The sequence below is a fragment of the Hylobates moloch genome, unplaced genomic scaffold (assembly GCF_009828535.3).
Source record: "Hylobates moloch isolate HMO894 unplaced genomic scaffold, HMol_V3 SCAFFOLD_27, whole genome shotgun sequence".
Taxonomy (NCBI): Eukaryota; Metazoa; Chordata; class Mammalia; order Primates; family Hylobatidae; genus Hylobates; species Hylobates moloch.
Genome location: NW_026652302.1, coordinates 4,391,841 through 4,415,177, shown reverse-complemented (window position 1 = coordinate 4,415,177; position 23,337 = coordinate 4,391,841). Strand labels below are relative to the sequence as shown.

Genomic DNA, 23,337 nt, shown 5'->3' with positions numbered 1-23,337 from the left:
ACGGAGTCTCGCTCTATCGCCCAGGCTGGAGTGCAGTGGCGCAATCTCGGCTCACTGCAAGCTCCGCTTCCCGGGTTCACGCCATTCTCCTGCCTCAGCCTCTCCGAGTAGCTGGGACTACAGGCGCCCGCCACCACGCCCGGCTAATTTTTTTTGTATTTTTAGTAGAGACGGGGTTTCACCGTGGTCTCGATCTCCCGACCTCGTGATCCGCCCGCCTCGGCCTCCCAAAGTGCTGGGATTACAAGCGTGAGCCACCGCGCCCGGCCGAATGTATCTATTTTTATATTCAACATTCAGACCTAATAATCTGTGAAAAACACTTAAGACTAAAATTGTATGTTTTATATAAATGATTGTTAAATTCTTTTTTTGTGAAAACTGCCTTAACTCTCTTCCAGATACCGTAATGAAAGAATGCAATGATAGTGGGGATGATAATTAAAATAATATGTTAAACTCTATCAGCTTCCCCAGAGAAGTGAATCTATACGTTTGTTGACAACAAAAATACATCTCAAATCTAATTTTGGCTGGTTTCACTATGGATAGTCAGTCTCCAAATCTTTAAAACAAAAATTTACTTGGTATTAATATTAAGCACTGAAGTTAATCCATGAGGTCAGGTGCTGTAGTAAATGTTCTGAGGGCATAATGGTGGCTTGTGATCTTGGAGGAACTCTATGCCAGGATCTGTGGTCAGATCATGGCCACAAGATCAGCCAGGTAGCTTAAGGGATCCAAGTTTTCTTTTAATTCTTGTTGTCCTTATATTAGTTATTTTAAGTGTTTTCTTTCCATTTTTATTATTTTCTTTTAGGTATGTTATTGATAGGTGTCATAGAACTAATTTTTTGTTGTTTGTTTTGTTTTGTTTTTGTTTTTGAGACAGAGTCTTGCTCTGTCGTCCAGGCTGGAGTGCAGTGGCACAATCTCAGCTCACTGCAACCTCAGCCTCCCCGGTTCAAGCGATTCTCCTGCCTCAGTCTCCCGAGTAGCTAGGATTATAGGCACCCGCCACCAGGCCCAACTAATTTTTGTATTTTTAGTAGAGATGGGGTTTCACCATGTTGGTCAGGCTGGTCTCGAACTCCTGACCTCAAGTGATCTGCCCACCTCGACCTCCCAAAGTGCTGGGATTATAGTTGTGAGCCACCATGCCCAGCCAACTAATTGTTTTTTTAACTAATATTAGAATAAGTTTACCTCTTTTTTTATCATAACACCTGAGATTACCATCTACTTTAGTTCCATTTTGCATTATCCTTGCTCATTCTTTCTTTCATTTGCTATGTGGACAAAGTGCTTTGCCTGTACATGTGAATGACCTGCCTGGTCATATGAATGGGTAGGTTAGGACCGTAGATATTGCTCCATTGTCTTTGGACATTTAATATTATGGAAAATGGGAAGCTAAACCTTTTTCCACCTCTGAACATGATTTACTGTTTTATTTTGATTTCTGGCAGATTGCTTGTGATACTTTATCTTTAAACTACAGACATTTTCCAGGGGTACATATGAATGTGCTTCTTTTGTTATTATTACTTTTGGGTACTCTGTCTTTTTAGTTTCTATACTCAGATCTTTTTCATCCTGAGAAATGAGAAATATTTACGAGATGTTCTAGTGAACTCTTATTTTGCTGTTTTATTTTATATCTGCTATATCTTTATGCTTTGTCCATTTGTCCTATCCATATGTTAGAGCTTCTCTTTTGTCATCTTTTATCACCTCTCTCTTCACATGAACTTGGTGAGGTGCCTCCAGGCATCACTGACTTTGCATTATGTGATTCACTGACTGCAGCTCATTGGTGTCCCGGTGGTGTTGAGCCATTAGTCTTACAGCTTGCTTCTGCCCCGAATAACACACAGCTAGGTTTAGGGTGTTGGCCATTTACTTCCTATGAGGAAAATATACACATACACAGACCCATATCTCTTTGCCAGATTTCTGTTTGATTTAGCTACATGGGCAACTGAGGAGCTTTTGGATTGCTTTCAAATGCTCCTCTCTGCAGTGGTGCAGTACCCATACCCTCTTCTCATCCTTCTAAACCCAGGAACAAGCATGGGGTTCTTCTAGAGGTTCCTTCATTCGTTTCTCAGTGATGCTGCATTTTCTCAGGAAAGGGAATCAAAGGATGATGCCGCAGCTTACTTTAATCCTTAACCCACTGATGTTCCTTATTTCCAGTTTCTAACTGTGTTGTAAAGGTCCCACCCCACCCTCTTCTAAAATTTATTTGATAAAGGCAATAAGGTGACATTAGGTACTTATTATTATATTGTGGTCTTAACCAAAGTATATGACCTGTATTTAAATATATATATACTCATATACACACATGTACATATCTATATCTATATATTTCTAGAGAGAGAGAAAAAGAGAGGGGGTTTATTGATGAAGAAAGCAAAATAAATCAACAAGTGGCACACCTGAACTTTTGCTCTGGCTGTTTGACAAGCATAATACCAGAATATTCAGTGTTCTCAATTGCTTCACCTATCTCTCTGATCTCAATGCTTAGGACAAACCTTTTATAGGAATTCACCAACTTTCTGATACAATTTCAAGTCCCTTCCTTGTTAGAGTAAACTGCAGTAACAGCAAGATGAATTTTCAAATCAGAATTACAAGTACCAGAGGTCTTCCCCAGCATCAAGTGTTACTCATCAGCTCAAGGGCACAGGTAATCTCAAGGCTCTGGTGAAGCTGAGAGAGGCCCAGGACTGCCAGCACCACACACCAGGTTCTTTCTGGCTGCAATAGGATGCTGTCTGACTCCGGAGTAACAGAAGAAGTCTCTAAGGGACGTTTGCAGCCCCCATCGCTTACACAGGAAGGAGCTGCTTCAGTCATGAGATAGCTCCATTTGATACTCTGATAGCTACATAACTGACATGAGGTTTTCCTGCTGCCCTATCCTGTAAAGCCATCGATTCCAGGACTTGTTTACCAAAAGCCATCAAAACAGACCAGGTGCCATCTGCTAATGGACTGCCCTGCTAGCATTAGCCAGGAGATCTGGTATTTGCACATTTATAAGATCTCACTGGATCTCTCTTGTTAAAAGAAGATAAGAAATTCCAAATCTGCTATAAAGCATTTTCTTGCCATAAATATATCAACCCTGTTAGACGTTCACTTATGTCAGTTACTAATTCAACCACGTTACTGCTATGTCTAGTTCATTAGACAAGTAGTTAGATAAGTAGGAGAACCCGCATGCATTAAATGTAGTTTCTTGTTCTAAAGCAGAGTGATCAACCCTAAAAATGACCTGCTAATAATATAGAGTAAAATATCTGTAGAGACATTATAAATATCTACAATTATAATTTGTGTTGAGCTATTTAAATAAAAGAACATAAGGATTATAAACCTTGTCATATGGGTTACAAAGCATTTCAAAATTACTTTCAACCAAATTCTAAAGACAGTGAAGTCAGATGATTCTTAATTCAGTAGTCTTTTAATCAACTCTTTAGGCATGGAGTAATTGATTTTGTCTACATTATCTTTTACACTAAATGTTGTTCCCTATTTTTGTTTTTTTCTGCTGAGTAAGATGTCCCTTCTGAAGTTTGTGAGATAGAGCTGTTAGATGAAAGAAAAGCCTGAAATGTTGACTCACAGAATATACATGCTCTGCTAGATGAACTTCTTCCTAGAGTTTTAAAAGAGGTCATGGAGACACTGAGCTCTGAGACAAACTTGGCCCAGCCACTATCCTGTCCATCATTATTTCTACTTCCTTTATGTCCAAAAACATCACCATCCAGATGTGAGCTTCTGGGTCTGTTTCCTTTGTCTTGCTAGGGAAGACGAGCATGCCCTCATCCAGCAGTATTGCCAAACACTCGGAGGAGAGTCCCCGGTGAGCCAGCCGCAGAGCCCAGCTCAGATCCTGAAGTCAGTAGAGAGGGAAGAACGTGGAGAACTGGAGAGGATCATTGCTGACCTGGAGGAAGAACAAAGGTGTGCTAGGCCTGGGAGAAGGAAATATGTCATCTTTTCTTTTGTATGAATTTCACTGTAGCCCCCATTTATTCTCTTTTTCAAGACTATTGTCTAAGAAATCTCAATGGAGTGAAAATTTTAGAGGATATTAACAAACTGGGATGCTGGCTGCAATACAGCAGCATTTTGGGGGTTCATTGATGATGTCTACTGGGACACTTGCTTAAAACTACAATTTTATTCATGCATGCTCATCCTACTATTAATACACATTTTTATATAAGAGGAACTAGCATGAGCTAAATTTGAACCTCACAGACAACTTTGGAGAGAAGGTAATGCACATGGTAGTAATTCTGTCTCTCCCTCTTTCTATATTAGAAATCTACAGGTGGAGTACGAGCAGCTGAAGGACCAACACCTCCGAAGGGGGCTCCCTGTCGGTTCACCGCCAGAGTCGATCGTATCTCCCCATCACACGTCTGAGGATTCAGAACTTATAGCAGAAGCAAAACTCCTCAGGCAGCACAAAGGCCGGCTGGAGGCTAGGATGCAGATTTTAGAAGATCACAATAAACAGCTGGAGTCTCAGCTCCACCGCCTCCGACAGCTGCTGGAGCAGGTAGGGTGTGTAGAATTCAGCGTCACACCTCCCCAGGCACGTGTCCACTGCCCTGGGACATGGTCCAGGTATCAGGAGAGGCAGAGAAGTCCACTTTCAATTCTTTACCTCCGTGGTTAATTTAGACTGGCTTAGAAATTTCCTTTTACATGTAAGCATATAAATCCTCACTGGCACATAAAAATGTGTTTGCCCAGCGTACAATGGAATTTCCCAGTCTTCTTTAACAATGAAGTCCGCCTCAGCTCTGAACTGTTTGAGAGAAAATATCCTATGACATATATCTTCCTAAATTATACATGGGAAGCATCTGTATTAAGGAATGGCAAGAGACCTGAAATTGGCATTCTAAAGCTTTCTTCCAGTGAGACAAGAATGCTGACTCCAAGAATCATTATTTTCTGTTTTCAAGAAATTGGGTTAAAGAAGGTTATTAATTTGCTACTATTATTTCCTAACACTGGACCATATTTTATGGGAGTTGCTTGCAAGCTTTCTGGATGATAAGAAATACAATTTACATTATGATGAATACATACATGTATGGAGAATACAAAATAATACTTGCCCTTATAGAGAAATGCCAGCTCTTATTTTCTGTTTTCCCTTTCTTCCTCCCTCCCTTTCTTCCTTCTATTTTTCTTTCTTAATGCTGGTCAGGACCTACTAAATTGATTCAATAACTCATCAGTGGGTTATTGCATTCAGTTTTGAAAAACACCGTTCTTTGGGATATAAAAGAAGCATCAATACAGTTTCTGCCTTTCTGGTGCCTGCTGTCTTGTTAGAGATCACAGCAACATACTTTCATATGTGAAGACACAGCACACTGTAGGGAATTAAGTGCTTGATGGCACATAGTAGTTAGGAATAGGAGTGATGTCTCTGAAGTAGTGATGGAGAGACCTTTGCAGCAGGTGCAAGGAGCGTAGAGTCCCAGCACAGGGGCCAAGAGCTCCTCTCTCTTGAAGAATCCCTGAGATCAACATGCATGTCATCTTTTGTCTTTTTCTCTAGCCTGTGCTGTGTGGAGCTCCTATGTGGTATAATAGGAGTGCCTTTCTCCAGAAATGATTTATTGACTCAAAGCAGGAACAACTTTCTCTCCAGTGATTCTCTCAAATTTTAGAAAACTACCTTTCACAGTTGCTCTCAGTCTTTTTAACTTATCAGAATAATTCAAAACAGTGTCATTTCTGCTTTACTTACACATAGATCACTCTTTATAACTTGACCATACACTTTCCTCTATGTCTCTCAGTGTTTCAGAATTTGAGTGAGGCTGTTCAGTGGAAGGCTTACTTCGGGGCCTCCCAATCCCACATATTTGGAAAGTAAGAGTTTCCCAAGAGTGACCCAAGATGTGGGTTTCTTGAAGCCCTCCGGAATGTTTGAGTCTTACTTACTGCCAGCCACATACATTGAAAAAGTTACATTTTTCATTCCGTGAACTTGAAGTTTCCGAATGGTGCTGTGTAAGGGATGGATTTTCTCTTGCAATCTCTTGTTTAGAATATGAAGTGTTAGTGTTAACAACTTAGTGCATAGATGGAATTGCTGCAGAAGGAAGCTGTGCTCAAAACCTTTATTTGCCATGGCTGGTTGATGCTCACAGGAGAGCAAAAGGCTTTTCTGTTCACCCTTGCCTTCCCCTACTCCCTCCATCCCATTAGACAGTGCTGTCTAATGGCTCATGTGCCTTGAGAATCACACAGTAATGCTTTTAGAGATAGCTGATATCCAAATAGCTCTCTATATCCAAGACTGCAGAGCTCTTATCTCTTCTAAACAATTTAGGATGATGAATGCTAGAAGTAGATGGAAAATTCAACTCTGATAGTAAAAACTGGCAGAACTACCAGGCTTCAACTAATATAGATTTAATGGAAAAATCTGCATGAAAAACTTGCAACATCTGCATTCCCTATATGGTGGCTCACACTTTCTAATTTGACCATATATATTTCAGCGTATCCATATTGAAGATTTGTGTGAGTGCCTTTACGAAGTATTTACTAAGTGTCAGGCTGTTCTAACCATTTTAGAAATAGTCATTCTTCACTCCCCTCACAAAACCCTATAACACAGCACTATCATTACCCTCCCCATTTTACAAATAATGAACTTAAAGCATGGAAGGTTCTACAGTTTTCCCAGAATTACACAGCTTATGAGTGGCAGAGTGGGAATTAGAATCCAGGCAATCTAAATCCATAATCATGCTTCTAACCACTCTCCCAATATTGCCTTGGAATATGAGCTGATTTTGAAATTGGATAAATTTACTGTATTAGAAACCCAGTGCTGATGTTTAAAATATGAGTGAACTATGCTTATGAATTCACTTAACATTAAAACAATAGAAAAATTGAGGGATAAAAAATGGTGTTGATAAATGAATCTTGCAGCATAACCAAGTGGGTTCTTCAAGGTGTCCAAGCGGAAAGAGAAGGACCAAAGCCCCCACCAAGCTGATGCTAAAATGTATTGAAAACATCTGAAGGCATAGACTTCTATATGATTTAATTATCCATGGTGAGGGTGGGGAAGTTGAAAAGGAAATGTTTTTCCTTACGATTATTTGAATCCTTTCCCTGCTTTAACCTCTGAATGTGGTTCCAGCCCGAATCTGATTCCCGAATCAACGGTGTTTCCCCGTGGGCTTCTCCTCAGCATTCTGCACTGAGCTACTCGCTTGATCCAGATGCCTCTGGCCCACAGTTCCACCAGGCAGGTCGGTGTCCCCAACACACAGCTCCTCTGCTGAGTCTGCTTTGTGCTTTGCCATTTGTTTGTGTTTCCTGTTAAGTAACATTCTTACACGGTGGTGCCTTAGGAAGTAAAAGAGTTCTTGTATTTGGTCTTAAATAGGTGCAAATCCATTTCAACAATATAAAAAAGCAAACAATTTCAAATAAGCTGTAATACACTTGTTTATATAATCTGTAGAAGTGGATTGAATTTTGGATGAAAAAGCCTCCTCTGCCCTTTCGAATGAGCAAGAAATTAAATTATTTGCTTTGTGAATGTTTTTTTAGTACACTTTCTGTCTCTAAAATGTTATATTGTACATATTCAGGATTAATAATATTATACCAAACATTATGGTTGTATCTGCCAAGGCGTGGAAACTCATTTATTCACTTTCTTCATCCTAGTCCCCTTAGACATTGTCATGCCTGTCCCATCAGAGGCAGAGGTCCCACACAGCCTGTCCTTGGTCACAATGAGGACCTGTCACGATGCTAGGAAGGACTCAGTAAACTAGGTGTTAACCAATGACATTTTGTTATCAATTAAATTAAAATTCTAGGATTTTACTGAGAACTATATATTGTAACCAAATTAATTTCTTGGTGGGATAACTTTTGGTACATTAACCAGAAAAAAATTAAAATATCAGCCGGGGGTGGTGGCTCCTGCCTGTAATCCCAGCTCTTTGGGAGGCCATGGTGAAACCCCATCTCTATTAAAAATACAAAAATTAGCCGGGCGTGGTGTAGCGCACCTGTAGTCCCGGATACTCGGGAGGCTGAGTCAGGAGAAACGCTTGAACCCGGGAGGCGGAGGTTGCAGTGAGGTGAGATAGCACCAAGACACTCCAGCCTGGTGATGGAGGTTCCGTCTCAAAAAATATATATTAAAATACTAAGATTATTTTCATATTTTTTAAATAAGAGAATTATTTTGACTATGGATTATAGAATAAAAACACATCCTAGTTAAAGGTATCTTAAATAAGATGCCTTTACTTTTGTGGCAGGATAAGCTGGCCTAAGCTGAAGTCTCCAAAAAGAAAGGAGGACAGAAAAAGAAATTGGTGGAATTTTTTTTGTGTGAAAACATACCTGTGGCGCAAAAATAATAGATTTCTCATTCAAACACTGAAATAATAAGACTATATTACTTGTTTTTCACTCTCATATTTTTCAGTCCCCTGGTGTGTGCATTCTTTCTATGCAAACAAACAGCTAGTACATGTTAATTATGTAAAATTATATTACCAACACTCAAGCAAAAATGTTTTGGGTGTATTCCCCTAAAATTGTCGTCTGCAATGGGAACTCTTTTCACATTGATATTTAGAGGCTGGTAGGAGTACTTCCTCCTGAATTTGGGTTTTAGTGGAAGGCTAGACATTAATTTGAGAAGCTTTGTTGTTCTCTTTATTTGCTGTCACAGCGGGAGAGGACCTGCTGGCCCCACCGCACGACACCAGCACGGATCTCACGGAGGTCATGGAGCAGATTCACAGCACGTTTCCATCTTGCTGCCGTGAGTATGAAAGATCACAACACCACAGCTGCGCCTGTTCCTTCCCTTTCTCTTTTTCTGCATGCGGCCCTTCGCCTTCTTCCTTAAGATAACAAAAACCTTATTACAAACAGGACTGAATATTATTTGAAAATAAGGGAAACATTATATAAGAAAATGAAGCTCAACCTAGATACTATCGAGTCACGGGGGTACAGTTGCAATCCAATTCTGCTCTTTGAGATTTTTCAATATGCCCGATGGGTGATAAAATGAAGGCAAATAAAGTAATAAGTCTGGTTTTAAGAAGAAATTATCCTCTTCAATGCAAGCTATCGTAAGGAACACATCTTAGTTCAAAGAAGAGCTTTCAGTGGCATGCCAGACAAGGCATGAAAATAGCCTTGCTAGTGTAATTCCCTCTCTTTTCTTCAAATGTTGTTCTCCAATGTCATCAGACTCTAGTGCAGAAAGGGATTATTTTCAGATTTTCCTTTTTTTTTCCTGCTGGTTTCTTTTCTCATGGAATAAAATAGTCATTGTATAAAGGCCAAACAATTTAAGGCATCATAGATTAGGACTCTGTGAAGTTTCCATCTGAACAACCAAGAGCCAGAAAATAACCAAATTCTGGGGGAAATTATATAATAATTCTTACTTATTCATTTTTTTCCAAATGTTTTGTCTTCAGCACCTTGCCACCTTGCAATTTTGGCTGAGCTCTCACCTAAAACACTTCTGGTGTTTCTAGCAGAATATATACATACAAGTAAACTGTATATATATATACATATATATACAAGTAAACTATATATATACATATATATACAAGTAAACTGTATATATATACATATATATATACGGTGTATATATATATGCACACACACACAAATATATAAATATAAATTACTTAGTGCTATAATTATATTTCAATTAATCTTTGAAAGGATTTGAAGACATTATTTGTAATTTTAGAGAGATTTACTCTCAAACTGATTTTAAATCCAGGGCAGTCACTAAAATAAGAATTCATGTAAAGCATAGCCTCTTATTTTACCCTTGTCTGTCATCTCCTTAGAAAATGCCATCCCAGGCTGAGCACGGTGACTCACACCTATAATCCCAGCACTTTGGGAGGCCGAGGCTGGTGGATCATGAGGTCAGGAGTTCGAGACCAGCCTGACCCACATGGTGAAACCCCGTCTCTACTAAAAATACAAAAATTAGCCGGGCATGGTGGCATGCACCTGTAATCACAGCAACTCAGGAGGCTGAGGCAGGAGAATCACTTGAACCTGGGAGGTAGAGGTTGCAATGAGCCGAGATCATGCCACAGCACTCCAGCCTGGGAGGCAGAGTGAGACTTTCTCTCCAAAAAAAAGAAAGCCATCTGAAATGAGGAAAAAGAGATTATCAATTGTCAGGAGTGTAGGTAAATAAGATATATTGACTTCATTTAAAAATTATTGTTTATTTTATACAACTTTGTAATTTTTAAAATACCATCATTAGCAGAATGTGAAAACAGCTATTTAAAATATATTTCTGGCCCAGGTGTGGTGGCTCATGCCTGTAATTCCAGCACTTTGGCAGGCTGAGGCAGGTGGATCACTTGAGGTCAGGAGTTTGAGACCAGCCTGATTAACATGGCGAAACCCCATTTCTACTAAAAATACCAAAAAAAATTAGCCAGGCGTGGTGGCACAAGCCTGTAGTTGTAGTCCTACCTACTTGGGAGGCTGAGGCATGAGAATCGCTTGAACCCGGGAGGCTGAAGTTGCAGTCAGCTGAGATGATGCCACTGCACTCCAGCCTGGGCAACAGAGTGAGACTCTGTCTCAAAACAACAACAACAAAATAAACAAACAAACAAACATATATTTCTTTGTGAATTTTCAGGAATATTTGCCTAAAGATTATATTATGGTTTCCACCAGCACATGAATATATCTATTTGTATTTTGCCAGTGTGCTGTTTCTCAGGTTTTCATTTGTAGATTTACTATAATGCTTCTCAAAGTTTGCAGAATCACATTTACACTATGTCAATCTCCACACCCACCTCACTACCCCCAAAAGCACATGCATGTGTGTGCGCACACATGTGCACACATATAGAGACACTTTAGGCTCTGTAGAGTCTCACGAAAGCTTAAGAGGGCCACTGAATGCTCACGTGCTGCCAGATTGTTGCTTATTTTCTAGGCTCTGTAACCACCGTAATAGAAAAACTGATTAAAACTAGTTTATTAATTATAATTCAAGGTCAAATTTATTTAGAGGTTTTGATTTTCAGTTGTATGTTACTTAGTGAGTAGATAAAACCTCATCATAGTCTTTATGAGCCAGAATTAAATTCTTAAAGGAAATTACTTTTTAGTTCAGCTTATACCTAAATAACCTTAATAATTACAAAATTATGTACATCAAAGCATGTTTAGAAGGTTTTATTTAAATATCATGGACTTTTCAATTGTAAAAGTCAGTTAGCAGTGACAGCCAGGATGGGAAACGTGTTTCAATATATACCTTATAATAAATATAAAATATATAATTCCCATATTAAAAATTTTACTCTAAAAATGTGGGATTTTTTACAAGTTCCATTTCCTAAAGAATTTACTCTTAAATTTTTCTCAAAGTATACTCTGACATCTAGATTTTACAAAAGATGGACCCATGTGGTTTTAAAACAGAACATTATTAAAAATAAATAATCATAATTTAGAGCAAAAATGAATTGTAAGAGGTAAATGTATGTATCTCTTTTTATGGCCTCCCTTTAAAGGCAAGTATAAAATTCCTATTGGTTGGGGATCTTGTTAGCTATTCATTGATATTGGTTCCTGACAGGAGTATATACAGTACCTTCAATGGGACCCACATCACAGAGATTCATCCTCTCCCCTGCGTTGGTCCCCTCTTCACCAATGTCATTCTCAGTGTTCAGAGAGTGGTTTATGGAGCCCTGAGATTCCTTAATGTTTATTAAGCTTGAATCACATTCGTCAAAAACTCAAAACCTACTGAAATGCAATGATTTCCTTTTAAATATGTTTGTATGTAAAATACCCATAGCCTTCTATTTGATAAAAAGCTGTTGGTTTAAAAGTATTGGTTTGGAGCAGCTGGCTTCATGTTCTCATAGTCTTAACTATGCACATTCACAAATATTTATAATGGCCATAGTTTTCTGAATGAACATTACTAGTCATGTCTTCTTTTCAAGAATTCAAGCACATCCATATATGAAATGATGAAAAGTGTATTTTAGAATCCTTTGAAATCTCCATGTTTTAATTTTTGGCTTCTGAAAGTTCTGCTATTTGTATTTTTTCTCTGGTATTATAAACATATACAAGATAGGGACAGCTTTCCTTAAAAATAAAAGCTGAATTTACTTATTTATAAAATTGATACATATTTTCATATTCTGCCTGTAATTATTAAACCTTTTGAAAATTGATGCAGAATAGAAATCAGCATGGGAGGTAGACTTGGTACTCAGTGCATGTTTCTTTCTTTTCTTTTTTTTTTTTTTTTTTTTTTGGCAGAAACTCACTCTGTTGCCCAGGCTGGAGTTCAATGGCACGATTTTGGGTCTGTATAACCTCCACCTCCCAGGCTCAAGCAATTCTCGTGCCTCAGCCTCCCAAGTAGCTGGGACTACAGGCACATGCCACCATGCCCAACTAATTTTTGTATTTTTAGTAGAGATGGGGTTTCACCATGTTGGCCAGGCTGGTCTCAAACTTCTGGCCTTAAGTGAACCACCCACCCTGGCCTCCCAAACCGCTGGGATTACAAGCGTGAGCCACCACACCCAGCCCCAATACATGTTTCTGACTTGAGTGAATGATTACATTTTCTAGCTGGGAAGGTTTCCTTGTAGCATTCCTAGATAGTACTCAGAACGTTTTGTAGGATTTATTTGTTCTTTTGTCCCTTTAAAGTTGCTCAGCCAGCAAATATTTTAATAAGCCTTTGTGATTCCCAAAGCTTACCAACCACCTTTGGTGAATTTTTCTAAACAAATCAGATTGGCACCCTCCCAATGCCAAGCCAATCCCTTGCGCCCCTATAACTAATGAGAACTTTAAAAATGCTTGTTGCCAGCATACAATGAATTGATCTTCATGTTAATCTTGACTTTTGATCCTTTGTGGATTAAAAATTAGCATGGCCCCAAATGAATTTCCACTCTTGGCAATCTTGGAATTAAAATGAGACTCTGTATTCATAAATCCTAATTGTGTGAATTGCCTAGTTTAACATTACCGTTTTTTAACTGTGTCTACACATTGTTGCACATAACACTTTAGAACTCCTTTGTCTGAATTAATATCCCAGTTGATCCTGATAGCATCCTTGAATTATGGCCTTTTAAAGTCTTTTTTAAGTTATTTATGTTGAGTCTTAGAGCAGAGAAGCAGGCATTTCCTTCACTTCCTGGCAAGGAGTTAAGGAAAAGGGTTTAAATGTACTGCCAATTAACAAGTGTACATACTAAAATTCCCACTGACTGCAGTAACCATTTTTATTTTTTGGTATAAGTTTATTTTGTCCATTTTTTACTTATGTCCTTCAAATGTATGGAATACTGGCAGTAAGCCAACTTATTTTTGCTGATAGACCAAGAAATGCTTTCAAAATTATTTTTGACCCACAGGCATATTTTTACTATGAATTGCCTATGTTTATTAAGCTTGAATGGCATTCATCAAAAACTCAAAACCCACTGCAATGCAATGATTTCTTTTTTAAGATATTTTTGTGTGATTTGTTCAGGCAAATACCCATAGCATTTTATTTGATAAAAGGCTGTAAGGTTAAAAGTATTGGTTTAGAGCAAAATGGATTAGACTTCTGTCTAGGGTTTGGCTATTTGTTATATTTGTTACTTGCAAGAGAAGCATAACTCTGTCTGTTTTAAAAAGAGTGTGTAAACCTATGGTGTACTTAATAATAATTCAACTCAGCTATCCCTTGGACACTGTGGAGGGCCACTCTTTTCTCCTGCATGTAACTTACAGATCTGGTAGAACTAGGCTCCTTTTAGCCTGATTTCTCCCCCAAATCTGGGCCTCACACTTTCCCTCCAGACGTTATAGGAAGGGTACTCTTCATGCCTGCTCTTTTTTTCTCACACAGCTCCCAGCACACAGCACATGGTCACTGATGTCCTTTCTCCCACTCAGCATAGAACAGTGAGAGATGGAAGGAGTGCAGCATGCTAGATGATTAGGGACAACTTTTATTTGACCAAGAACAGATGTTGCCATTACTGGGGGACAGATCTCCTCTTTTTCTCCCAGCATTGAGAACGAGATGATCATGTAGCAAAGGGGGGACGAAAAGCAGATGCTTTAGAGAAGAGACGGCAGCGGCTGCCCTTGCAAAGCCCGCCAGATCGTCTTCACTGTCGTGGGCTCTGGAACCAAAAAGGAATTGAGCTATCTGTGTGGCAAGGAGAATTAAACACCATATTCTAACTTCTCCATTGTTCCTATCTGGGCCCATCCAAGGGACTATTATTATCCCAAGTATCCAGAAGGACACTGAGGATTAGGCCAGCGCTTTCCTTGATGCAAGTACTTGGCCACTATTTTCCTGGGCTTTAGGGTCCAGGGTGTGTCAAGGGTGGGTCAAGGGAGGCAGAAACCAAAGACTTACACCTCCAGTGGTCCCTTGGTCAGAATTAGTACTCAACAAAGTAAGTAGAACGTGCTCTGTTCTGATACATAAACCAAATACACAGTATCATTTAAATAGGAAATGAGATTTTTTGCAAGACTAAGTGCTCAGTGAATGCTTTAGTGTATGCACTAAATCTTAAATCACATGGGATAGGAGAAAGTAACCAGGAAAACTAGCCCTTATTAAAGCATTAAGCCAGGAAAAAAAAAACAAAATGTGTTTCTTGTTTTTCCTATTAGCATCCATTTAACAACTGGGCTATTATTACCCTACGTAGAGTGATACTTTCCACGCATTTGCGTGCCTGAAAGTTGGAACCAACAAAGTAACAGGACTGCCATTAAGTGATTTCTTTTGTTTTCTCTTTCAGCAAATGTTCCCAGCAGGCCACAGGTAAGAGTTAATGGGTTGGTTGGCTCTATGTTACTGATCCCAACCTAGAGTAAGCAGATTATCCACCACTGATTTTATTCCTACTTTATTCTCCACGTAAATAAGTAAACTTACTTGACATTTAAATGTTAGTTGATTCTGTACAACAGTTTGTCAGTCTGGGGGTGGGGGGTGGCTCCCAAGCCACAGATACCAAAAATACCACATGTTTGATCCTTTGTGTTCTAACAGCATTTTAATGGCGTCTTAGGTGCTACATAAAGTCACTCTAGATAGATTTGACCACCACTGCTCTCTCAAATGTCTGCTTAAGGTGGCTATCACAGAACATTGACCTAAAAAAAAATGACTGGTACCACAGAGGTGGTTTTACTTTGTAGGGAAAAATATTTCAATTTTGTACTTAAAAATTGCTGAGAAGTGTTGGCAGCTATAGCCTTATGCCTTTTAGTATTTTCTATAAACCAAAAAGTGTATGAGACAGGTCTCAATCAATTTAGAGGTTTACTTTGCCAAGGTTGAGGACACACCTGAGGAAAAGAGAGACAAGTTTCATTAGGATTTGTAGGCTATGTTTTGTTTTGTTTTGTTTTGTTGTTTTGTTTTTTGTTTTTTGTTTTTTTGTTTTTTCCCGAAAAGGATTTTGAGGGCTTCACAAAAGGAAAGCAGGCAGGAGTGGGTGGAGGAACAGTCTATTATGCATTTGTCTCACGCTCAGTAAATCTGCATTTTATATAATTAAGATAAAGTATGCCTAGAGTAGAAGAAGCAATCAAATACGCATTTTTCTCAGGGTGGGCGGAGAGATGACTTCTAGTCCTGCCTTTGTCCTGTAAAGATAAGCTGTTAATTCACGTTGACAGGGTGAAATTCAACAAAACTCTGTTTTAGAGTAAAGATTTGAGGGCCCTGAGAAATTTCCTTGTGAGCAATTTGTGAGGGAGGTCGCTGGCCTTCTATCTTTGCAACTATCTGCTTAGGAAGGTAGTTTTTGTGTGACTCAGTTCTCACTTTTAATTTTTCCCTTTAGCATAGTGAGTTAGGGATCCTGAGATTTTGTTTTCCATTCACATTTTCTTATCACATACTTTTAGTAATAATGTGCCACAAAGCCACAGCAGCTTTGGAGAACATTTTCTTTCATGAACTTGTTTACTAATCTTTTTGAAACAATGAACCTTCTGAATGATGTCTTATTGGCAAGAAAGGCTGGGATCTTAACTAAAAGACAAGGGTATGTGAAGTAGACTAGGCGTGTGGCAAGCTGTGGGTGTTCTCTCCTGCTTGCTTCTGTTGTCTAAGTGAATTGGAAGCCGGGACTTTAGCAGGGAGTGAGGTTGGGGAGGAGGTGTCAGAAGTGCGAGGAGTGACTGGAGGATGTGTGATAGCTTCTTGGAGAATAGAGAGCAGATGGCCTGGGAAATAGAGTGTGACTACAAGCAACATTAAAGGTGCCACTCATGAATTTAACATGAGGCCATTCTGCAGGGTTGTAAGTTGCCCTCTAGGCATATTCACGTTCATGAGCACAGGCACCAGAGTGGGCTGAGTATTGGCATTTAAAAAGTCGAAGTTGGGGTTTGACAAAGTGAGTACAGTGATTCAAGGGAAGAGGCAAAGAAGTGATTATAATGATTGAACCAGATACTTAAGCTCAGTAGCGAAAGGAATGAGGAAATGTCCAGTGTAGGAGACAGAAATAAAGATGGGAGGATCAATGGATCCCTTTATCAAAGGATGGATAAATTTGCAGTTGTAGGGGAAGTAAGCTGTGGAAGTAGAGGTGTTTGTCAGAAGCTGGGTTGAATGATATTGAAATTAGAGGGGTTGCAAGTACTGGTAATGGTGCATATTTGGACCTTTGTGTGAATGGCTAAGAAGGTTGGAGGACAGGACCATTGGAGGAAAAGAGCCTAAAGAACCAAGAAGCCAGAGTGCTGGAAGAATCATCTCCATGGGTGTTGAAATCACTAACATTTAAAAATAGCTTTAGAGTGGGTGACATTGAGCCATTTTTTACTTCAAGAAGTGAAGGAACATGACCTACGGAGTCAGTAGATGACTGCATAATGGATTCGTATAGTCTGATGACATGAGATTCAAAGCTGGGTGTTTTTAGGGAGAAGAGAAAGAAGATACCCCAAAGGCCTCAGTGAGGACCAAGGAAGACTCATGCAGTGTATGAGGAATGGGGGAGGGTGGGGAGGGGAAGTCCTATGTGAGAGGGTTATGAGGGAAGCTGTGTCTTCAGGTAGATGCAGATATTGATTAGAGCAAGTAGATGCAGGCAGCATTCAGAGAAGGGTTTGGGAACACGGGTTTTGTGGATCACAGGCCACATGACCTATATGACAGGTTTCAAGAGCTAGGAAGGGTGAAGCATGAGGACACAAAAAGGGGTGTGCAGATCTCTATATGACCAGAATACAGGTGATGGAAGGGCAACCAGGAGTCTAGAGCTTTTTAGGGTGGCCCATTAAAATTAAGGATAAAGGGTACAACGAGGTTAGTCCTGATGGTCCCCAGGTGGAATGAGGCTGTGAGTGACAAAGGCAAGGAGGGAAGAGAGAATCTTTTAAAATCCTCAGATATAAGTGCTCAGAATTTAAAGCGAAAAATGATCTTAGGAGGCCTTCTCCTCCTACTCTGTTTCTAGATTTTAGAAATTGAGTTTACAAAGAGCTAAATGGTTCCTGGTTATATAGCAACTTAGTGGATGGAGCAAACATGTAACTCAATACAAGAGGCCCCTTTCCCATTTTCTTCCTTCCCTCTCCATGTGTTTTTTGTTCTTTGCTTTACCCTTCAGCATTTTCCTTCTCTTCTCTTTTCTTCATTTTTCATGTCTTGGGTCGAATGGAAATTCATGAAAAGTATGTGTATTCACCTGGAGGGTTGGGCTAATATTTACATAGCATGATCTTAAATTTTTAGAATTCTGACACCTGAAAGGAGACGTATTGTGTGTCCAATTAATAGACACATCTAATTCTCAAGGATAATGGAGTATGTAGACATAATTCAAAAATCCTCTTGGCTTTATATTCAACATGAATCAGTGCCAGAGTTTCAGTTATCAATGTTAGTATGTAACAAAATATTCCTTTCTCATATAGAGTTAATCTCTCCCCTTCTTTGTCCTCAAACCACTTTGAATTTACTATGGCCGGCACTTACCTCATATTAGAATTGAATGAGGCTGCCTGGCTGAGATATCTTCCACACCTGCTTCGTAGGAGGGCCTCCCCTCAGTACAATGCCTGAAACCCATCAGTGTTTGCTGAATTTTTGCTCCCTTTAACATGGCAATCAAATGTTCAAAATGGAGAAGCAAGTGTCTGAAGAATCCAAATTTGAATAGTCATGGAGAATAGGCTCTAGGCCAGAGTCAAATGAGTTTGCTGCTTTCAGCATACCTGGGAAAAGGAGGGGCTCCATGGGCAGCTTTTCCAGTGGCTTCATTAGGAAAGTGCTTCCAGGGAGCAGGATAAAGTCCCCCATAAAATAAGGTGGAAAGACGGAGTATCTTTCCTGAGGGTCCAGAAAGGCCTTTTATGATTTATGAGGCATGGACCAGTTTGGATGATTTCATTTTAGAATTTTTTTTATTTTTTTCTAATTTCAAAATCCTTTTAGAAGACCAAATGTTTGACCCTCCCTTCAAAAGATTGATACCACTTCCATGAGTGTGGCCTGGATTTATATTGTCTCTGACCTGGGACATTTAACTGGCACCACTGCACACCCTTGGGTTATGATTCCTGCCTTCTCTTCCTCTTCTCTGGACTCCAGCTTGGAATCAAGATGGGTTGGCATTGTTAGGGCACCCCCTCTACAGATGACCTCCCACAGTCCCCCAGGAAGACATGGGATATTTTCACCAGCCTCATTCACTCACCATTGATACCTCCAGCAGAAAGAAATGAAGTCCTCTCCATTTTAACTTAGCTTCCAGCCTGGCCAAGAGAAAAGACTTTCAGACTTCCCTGTAAATCAGCTGCAGTGATAGAAAGCAGACTAGGTAACTTCAGCATGAGAGGGAGGGACCTCATTGCAGGAAGCAAAAGTCACATGGGAGTTAAGACTCCTGAAAGAAGCACTTTTATTTTCTTGAAGAATTGACAGATCTCTGCTTCCTGGAATGTTTTGTGCAAATTTCTGACAGTGCTATTTTCCCTTCCCACAGGCAATGTGAAGTATTCATCCGGCCAACCAATGTTTCCTGACGTACAGTGTTTCCCTTTTCAGCAAATGCCAATTCCAAGTTTCATTTAATCAGAAGCTTCATGGCTCCTTGGCCCACGGTGTTGAGTGCTGACTGTGTGTTCTACTGAAAGAGTAAAACACTGACTATCCAAAGAGAAATGGATATTTTGTTTTTATAATAACCATATATTGTTGTTTTCTTCTTCCCTTTCTATGCAAGTGTAAATTAATGAACAGAGAGGTATTTGGAAATGGTAATACATTTGTCACGGATTTGTATAATGTATACAGCATTGGGAAAGTGGGTGGGGGCTTTCTAATATGATACCGTCTTTTTAGTAACTATGACAAAGCTTACACAAGAATTAGAAGACCACTTTACATTTTTACATTCCTTCTGCTGTTCATATTAACCTTGCACAATAACTTCATTATTTCTTTGACTCTTTTACCACAATGTTTTGGTTATTTATAATTTATCAGCCATATAACCAAATAGATCCCAAATAGATCCATGTATTTGTTTTCCATGATTTGGCCACATTAATAAATTCATAAATTTCAATCAAATATCTTATACATACACACGTGTGGTTTAAGCTACAGCCCTGTGTATGCCATTTAACTTTATTTGACGTTGCCCACTTACTTCTTTGCTGACCACTTGGATAATTGTAATAAAAATCCTATAGGCCTAAATGGCACTTCTCTGGGGATATTTTTTCCTGCATTTTATTCCCTTTTTATATAAGTAGGAATTAATTATTTATTTTATGTCTTAATCTAGTTGATAAAGAAGACTACATTATAATAATCTCAAAGATCATATTACCAAAGGTTGCCCACTTAAGCATATTTTCATTTTGACACAGAAACAAAACCTAGTACAACCTTTCCTAGCTTCCATGTCTTGATTTTCATCATTACATGCACAGCAGACCTTTACCTATTGTGATACCAGAACACATCACTGTCTTTTGTTCCCTTCAAAGAGAATTTTATTGTTGTTTTGTATTTTCATGTCCTTAATAGTTCTTGAAACTCCTAGTTGTTTTCTTACTGAAAGCAGACACACATTTAGTGCACGGCTTATTTTACCTTTTGGGTGAAAGATCAGATGTTTTTATACCCTTCACTTGATCAATATATTTGGAAAGAATGTTTATCAAAAGTCTATGTCACTGCTTCTACAGAAGAATGAAATTAATGCTTAGGTGATGGTACCTCCACCTACATCTTTGAGTGCATTCAATTATGTATTTTGGTTTAGCTTCTGATTTAACATTTAATTGATTCAGTTTAAACATGTTACTTAATTACCAAATGTAGAGGAACCAAAAAAAGGTGAAAACAATATGTTTTGATTCAAACATAAAGACATAAAAACATAAAGACATTTTAACTTTGGGTTCTCTTTAGCTGGGATCTGGCCAGAAGGAGGCTTAAAGTTTGACATTGCCATGATTTTAGAATAGGTTGGGTGGGTTGGGGGGCAAGGGTGTCTATTTGCAGCAGAGATATTTTGAAAAGAAGAAAATTGTTTTATATAAAAAGAAAGCCATGACCACCTTTCTACCTCAGATCCATCTTCATCCATTGCATTGGAAACTGCTTTATGCTGCTGCAGTCTACAAAGTCTAGAGCTTTTATCAGGCCATGTCATACCCAAGAAAGCACCTATTTAAAGAAAAAAAAAATTCCCCGAGCTCTCAACTCCAAGTTGTAGATTTGGTGTCTTCCTTGTTCTTACTTTAAAAAGTCATGTGTTAATTTTTTTTCTGCCTGTATTTGTATGCAAAATGTCCTCTATCTGCTATTAAAGAAAAGCTACGTAAAACACTACATTGTAACCTTCTAAGTAATAATAAATAAAAAGAAATATATTGCAGTAACAACAATGGGAAGTAAGTATGTAGTTCTTTTGAAATACGTGGTAAAGAACTAATCACAGACTATCATCTAATCTGGTTACATATTGTATTTTTCATCCTGAATAAAAGTGATTTTAACACAAGATGACTTTGATATTCTTCAGCTGGGTTCACTGATAGAATCTGAGTTTTGAATGCACATTTATGAAAATAAGGTATGGAGATAGCCTGTGTCCTGATCCATCTACATTTTTTCCTGCAGTTTCTCTCATACACACCAATACAGTCTCCTGCTGCTCTCATTCTCTCTCTCTCCCCTATCTCTTACACATACATATAATTATATGATTCTCAATTTATTTTACATATAGAAGGTTTATTGATAGAGAAAAGTAATATTGGATGTAAAAACGTGTACATAAAACCTGTTGAGTGTTTTAATAACTAGATGCTATTGACATTAAGTTCCTTTCAAATCTACTTTTAGTTTCATGCTCTCAAATACTGTATGCTTTTTATCCGTACACTGGATTTTAACCACTCTAGTAGGTTTAATCAATTTCTGAAGCCATTCAATGGGAAACAGTGTTGAGAATCATGTTGCTTGATTCTAAAATTAAAAGCTATCTATGAACTAGAAAAATCATCTAAAATATAATTTGTTAAAATAAGGAAAACTGATACATTCTGACGAACAAACATTTTAAACATCCTGTGTACCACTAAGTAGTGCTGACATTAAACATTCCTGAGAAAACAGTTGCTTTCCAGCAACTTGTTGACTAGGTAGCTGAAAATAGAAGTAAGAACAAATGAACAAGTTTTGCTTTCATACTGCTGTGGTTTGAATGTGTCACCCACAGTTCATGTGTTGAAAATTTAATCCCCAATTCCATAGTGTTGAGGTGTGGGACCTTTAAGAAGTGATTGGATCATGAGGTCAGAGGTCATGAATGGATTGTCATCACAGTAGTGTGTTTGCTATCTCAAGTGGGTTTATTACCAAAGCACATTGGGTTCTCTCACTTTCTCTTGCATGTTCTCTGCCCTGTCACCTTCCACCATAGGAGGACACAGCAAGACAGGTCTTACCAGATGCTGGCACCTTGATATTGGACTTCCCAGCCTCCAGAACTCTGAGAAATAAATTTATTTTCTTTGTAAATTACCCAATCTGTGGTATTCTGTTATAGCAACACAAAATAGACTAAAGGCATATGTCTTTATACTGTGCCTTCAGGTTGTTATATATCACATATATATTATATATATGTTACAGTCAAGGCACAGTATACTATATATACTGTGAAAGCGTAAGAGAGAGAGAGAGAGAGAGAGAGATAGACAGACAGATAACCTTTGTAGTTTCCTTGGGTATCTTTTCTCCCACCCACATTCACTGTTTCAGTATGCCAGCTTTTTCAAAGGCCTTTCTAAATTCATTAGTGGAGAATTTAATGATAATACAGTAAACCACCACTAATGCTACTACTTAAACCTATGAGTAGGGTCCAAAAGCTTCACTGACATATAATGTCAGCTTGTGTTTTTGTGAGGTTAATTAAGTGACCAGAATGAGGCTGCTACAGAGAGCAGGAGATAATCACAATTACATTGTATCCACTACCTGTGGTATCAGTTATCTATTGCCACAGTCATGCTGCATGGGAGCCATAAAACCTTAATAATAAGCATTTCTTTAGCTCATGGTATATGGGGTTCAGCTACTCTGGGAAGACTCTTCTCATCTCAATTAGACTTGCTCACACATTTGTGGCCAGCTTTGGATCACTTGAGGGCTCTGCTGATATTGGCTGGTTGCACCCAGGTCTGGGAGCTGACTGGCTGTTGACCAATGTGGCATGGTTAACCTAGGTTGACTGGGGACTCTTGGATGAGTTCCTTGATCCACTAGCAGGCTAACCTAGGGATGTTCTCATGCAATGGCAGAAGTGTGGGCATGCAGAAGGAGGCCTTTGCTGAAACGTGGCACATCTTTACTTCAGCCAAATTCTGTTGGTCACAGCAAATTACAAGTCTTGGTATGAGGAATACATTTCATGTCTGTACTAAGAGAAACTGCAAAAGTCAAGGATAAAGGATAGGTATAGCTATAGAGAGCATAATGAACTGGTGGCCATTAGGTTTCATTATGTAAACCTTGAGATAGGCAAAGCGGAGAACTTGGAACCAGAATATAAAGTATCCATTTCCTTAGGCTTCATGTCTACTGCTCTAGTAGAAGGAAAAGGCAGTAGCCTCTTTACAGGGGCTTCTTTTAAAACAAAGGTCAAAAAGATCAGCCCTTTCACTCCAAGCTAACAA

The 23,337-nt window shown here is 38.9% G+C and overlaps 1 protein-coding gene across 8 annotated transcripts in view; it reads left to right on the top strand.

Moving 5' to 3' along the window:
- The window catches only part of LOC116463082 (utrophin), a 565,754-nt gene extending 546,454 nt beyond the window's left edge, over positions 1–19,300 (top strand). For all 8 annotated transcript variants that reach the window (XM_032146039.2, XM_032146038.2, XM_032146037.2 and 5 more), the window contains 6 exons: positions 3,829–3,987; positions 4,351–4,591; positions 7,214–7,325; positions 8,774–8,866; positions 14,913–14,935; positions 19,122–19,300. In XM_032146039.2, coding sequence (XP_032001930.1) covers positions 3,829–3,987; positions 4,351–4,591; positions 7,214–7,325; positions 8,774–8,866; positions 14,913–14,935; positions 19,122–19,130 — 637 coding nt within the window. In that variant the 3' untranslated portion in view covers positions 19,131–19,300. The remainder of the gene's footprint in view (positions 1–3,828; positions 3,988–4,350; positions 4,592–7,213; positions 7,326–8,773; positions 8,867–14,912; positions 14,936–19,121) is intronic.
- The last annotated feature ends 4,037 nt before the right edge of the window (positions 19,301–23,337 follow it).